This window comes from Apium graveolens, chromosome 11, assembly GCF_009905375.1.
Source record: "Apium graveolens cultivar Ventura chromosome 11, ASM990537v1, whole genome shotgun sequence".
Classification (NCBI taxonomy): domain Eukaryota; kingdom Viridiplantae; phylum Streptophyta; class Magnoliopsida; order Apiales; family Apiaceae; genus Apium; species Apium graveolens.
In genome coordinates this window covers 41,006,162-41,009,950 of record NC_133657.1, presented here as the reverse complement: position 1 = coordinate 41,009,950, position 3,789 = coordinate 41,006,162, and the positions used below count along the sequence as shown (strand labels likewise).

The 3,789-nt window shown below is 36.3% G+C and overlaps 1 protein-coding gene across 1 annotated transcript; it reads left to right on the top strand.

The window, feature by feature from the left end:
- LOC141695468 (uncharacterized) lies at positions 1–1,069 on the top strand. Its single transcript, XM_074499711.1, has 2 exons — positions 1–16; positions 693–1,069. The coding sequence occupies exons 1-2, from the start codon at positions 1–3 to the stop codon at positions 1,067–1,069; spliced, it is 393 nt and encodes a 130-aa protein (XP_074355812.1).
- Positions 1,070–3,789: the final 2,720 nt, after the last annotated feature.

The window sequence follows — 3,789 nt, the reverse complement described above, 5'->3', positions numbered from 1 at the left end:
ATGGCTCTGCCTTCAAGTAATACTACTATAAAGATGGCGTTGTCGTTAAATAATAATTAAAAGTTTTGTGATCGGCTATATCGTCGTAACTTTTGTATAAAGTTATTATTTCAACTTACTTGTTTAAATATTATGTGACATATTATATCTTGTTTAAAATCTATTCAGAATGGAGAATCTTGCAAAATTAGAGTTTCTTACCTTGGATGTATTTGAGGATAATTATCTATCTTGGGTAGTCGATGTTGAATTACACCTTAGTGCTAGCGGGTTAAAAGACACCATAGAAACGGGAAAAACTCCTAGCATTGAACAAAATGCCAAGGCTATCATTTTTCTTAGGTATCACATTCATGAAAATTTAAAATCTGAATACTTAACCGTCAAAAACCCACCCACCCTTTGAAATAATCTCAAAGATAGATTTGATCACCAAAAACTTGTTCATCTACCTCATGCCCGGTATGACTGGCTTAACATAAGGTTACAAGATTTCAAATCTGTTGCTAAGTATAATTCTGCCTTATTCAAAATAAGCTCAAATCTGACCTTGTGTGGTGAGAATATTACTGATGCTGACATGATTGAAAAGACGCTATCAACCTTTCACCCCAACACTATGATTATGGCGCAATAATATCAGGAACGCAACTTTCAAAAATATAGTGAGCTGATATCTCTCCTTCTTGTAGCTGAAAAGAACAACAAGTTGTTATTGAAAAATCATCAGATACGTCCCACAGGCTCTGCCCAATTACCTGAAGTACATAACACGTCATTCCGGAAAAATGGATGTGGGAAAGGGCATAAAGGAGGACGAGATTATGGACGGAATCGTGGACACGGAAATTTCCGTGATCGGTTTCGTAATCAGTATAACTATGGTCACCTCAAGTGGCAGCATGATGGATACAACAACAACTCTGGCCACCAGAAGTGGCAGAATGAGATGCCAAATAAAAGGAAGGCACTACCAGAAGGGGATACTAGAGATATCTGCTTTAGATGTGGGGCTCATGGGTATTGGACTCGTACTTGTCGTACACCCAAACATCTTGTAAAACTTTAGGAGCCATATAAATGATGGACAAAGAATGGAAACAAACTTGGCTAGCTATAATGATGAACCGATGATTAAGACCAAAAATGAACTAGAAAATGGTGTTAATATCTACTATGGCCTAGATGACTAGCTTTCATATGCACTTCTTTTATGTCATGTGCTACATCTACTTGTTTTGATATCTACTTCCATGTACTTGTTTTATGTTCTTGTTCTATGTTCTAGTTTTATGTACTTTGTTTATCTTAATAAAGTCGTTTTTCACTTATATATATGTACACGACACAAATATGGGAGACATATGTATTGCTGACTGCGCAACTACTCACACAATTTTACATAACCAGAAGTATTTTTCTCAGTTAACTAAAACTAACTCACAAGTATGAACAATTTCGAGTACGTCTTATTTAATCGAAGGTTTTGGAAAGGCTAATTTTTCTCTACCGATTAAGACACAGGTTCATATACCAAATGCCCTATACTTTAGCAAGTCAACTAGGAACCTCTTAAATTTTAAGGATATTCGTCTTAATGATTTTCACGTGGAAACTACTAGTGAGGGTGGAAAATAATATCTCTTAATCACTTCAACTACCTCAGGCTATAAGAAAATCTTGGAAAAATTACCATTAGTACTCTCTTATGGGTTGTATACCACACAAATAAAGGTCATTGAGTCTTACAATGTCACTATTCCCAAAATCGTTGATCCAAAATCCCTTATTCTGTGGCATGATAGACTTGGTCATCCAGGAGTTTCTATGATGCATCGTATTATAGGAAATTCTACGGGACATCCTCTTAGACATCATATGATCATACCACAAGATGAACTTCCTTGTTCAAATTGTTCTCTAGGAAAATTAATTGTTCGACCATCTCATGTATAACTTCAGATTGAATCCCCCAAGTTCTTAGAACATATTCAAGGTGACATTTGTGGTCCCATTCATCCATCTTCAGGCCCATTTAGATATTTCATGGTTTTAATTGATGCATCAACCAGAAGGTCTCATGTATGTGTACTTTCTGCCCAAAATTTAGCCTTTGCCAAACTGCTTGTCCAAATAATAAAGTTACGAGCCCAATTCCCTGACCATTCTATTAAATCAATTCGTTTAGATAATTCTACTGAATTTACATCCTCAACTTTCAATGATTATTGTATGACAGTAGGAATCTCAGTCGAATATCCAGTAGCGTACGTACATACCCAAAATGGTTTGGCAGAATCTTTGATTAAAAGACTTTAACTTATCACTCGTCCCTTACTTCTTAGAGCTAACTTACCTACATCTGTTGGGGGTCATGCTATATTACATGATGTGAAACTAATAAGGATTAGGCCATCCTCCTATCATAAACAATCTCCCCATCAACTAGCACAAGGTCAAATTCCTGATGTCTCTCATTTTAGGATTTTTGGTTGTGCCGTATATGTTCCCATTGCCCCACCTCAAAGGTCAAAGATGGGACCGCAAAGGAGGATGGGTATATGTTAGTCGCTAAACACGCGTTAATAATACATGCAAGTATACGAGTTCGCAAGTAGTATAGAATCTTTTCTAGTTCATTCCCACAGAGACTGTATTGGTTAACTTTCTAATTTATGCACCTAAGCAACAATGTATGGTTATTATCCAATGCTAAGACGATAACAAATTGAGATTAATTATAACTAAGAATTATGCTAACAATTATAAATACGAGAATAAGATTGACTGAATTGATATATATGACAAACAAGGGATTCTAACTTCATTAAATACTTCATTCAATAGCCTTATTATTCTTAACCTTAACATGCAATGGTGATGACACTAATCAGATAACAAGAAACTGATAAACGCCAACTTTCGTTGCACGAGTACCATTCTACCAGACATCCACAAAAGAGATAGAAGCTGAATAGGCACCAATTATATTGAGACCTTATATGTCTATAGAATTTGACAACATAATGGTTTAAGCATAAGTTATCTATCTTGATTACATAGGGAAAGCAAGATGGTTAAAATTACCTACGAATCATGCATAACAATGACATAAACCTATGCTAGCATGGCAAGTTCTAAATCCTTAAATTCACTTCCGCTTCATTTTTAAATTAACATGCTATCTTACAAGTTCGCGACGCTCATAAGACGAATACGCATAACCAATATTAGGATATCATACAATCACCACATATTAAGGCATCAAACAATTTAACTAAAGAAATCCATAAATAAATCCGCTAGAACCCCACGATAATGATTAATCCATAATTGGACTCATTATCAACGTGGGTTCCGATGAAATATGATATAACAAACGTAGTCTTTATATGAATAAATAAAACCAAGTACAAACAAGAGTCTAGGTTCAGCAAAACAAGAAACAAGTATCCAAATTACAACTCAAAATAAAGATTCACAAGAATAAACTAGATCGTCTTCGCCTTTGTTGAATTGTGCCAAAGGTCTCTTGCCGTCTTTTCCTTGCGCTCTGGTCCGTCTATGACTTTTTATTACTAAAAATGACCTAATATGAATATATATAGCAGCCCTCAACAATCTGGAAGCTTTCCCTTTTAGAATTGTAATAGAAACCGGATTCTGAAATTTGGCCTCGGCGCGGCTGCGCGCTATCACAGCGCGGGCGCGCTGCATTTCTGGAACCCCGGCGCGGCCGCGCGCTATCACAGCACGGGTGCGCCGTCCCTCTGAGAAAAACTCAGATTT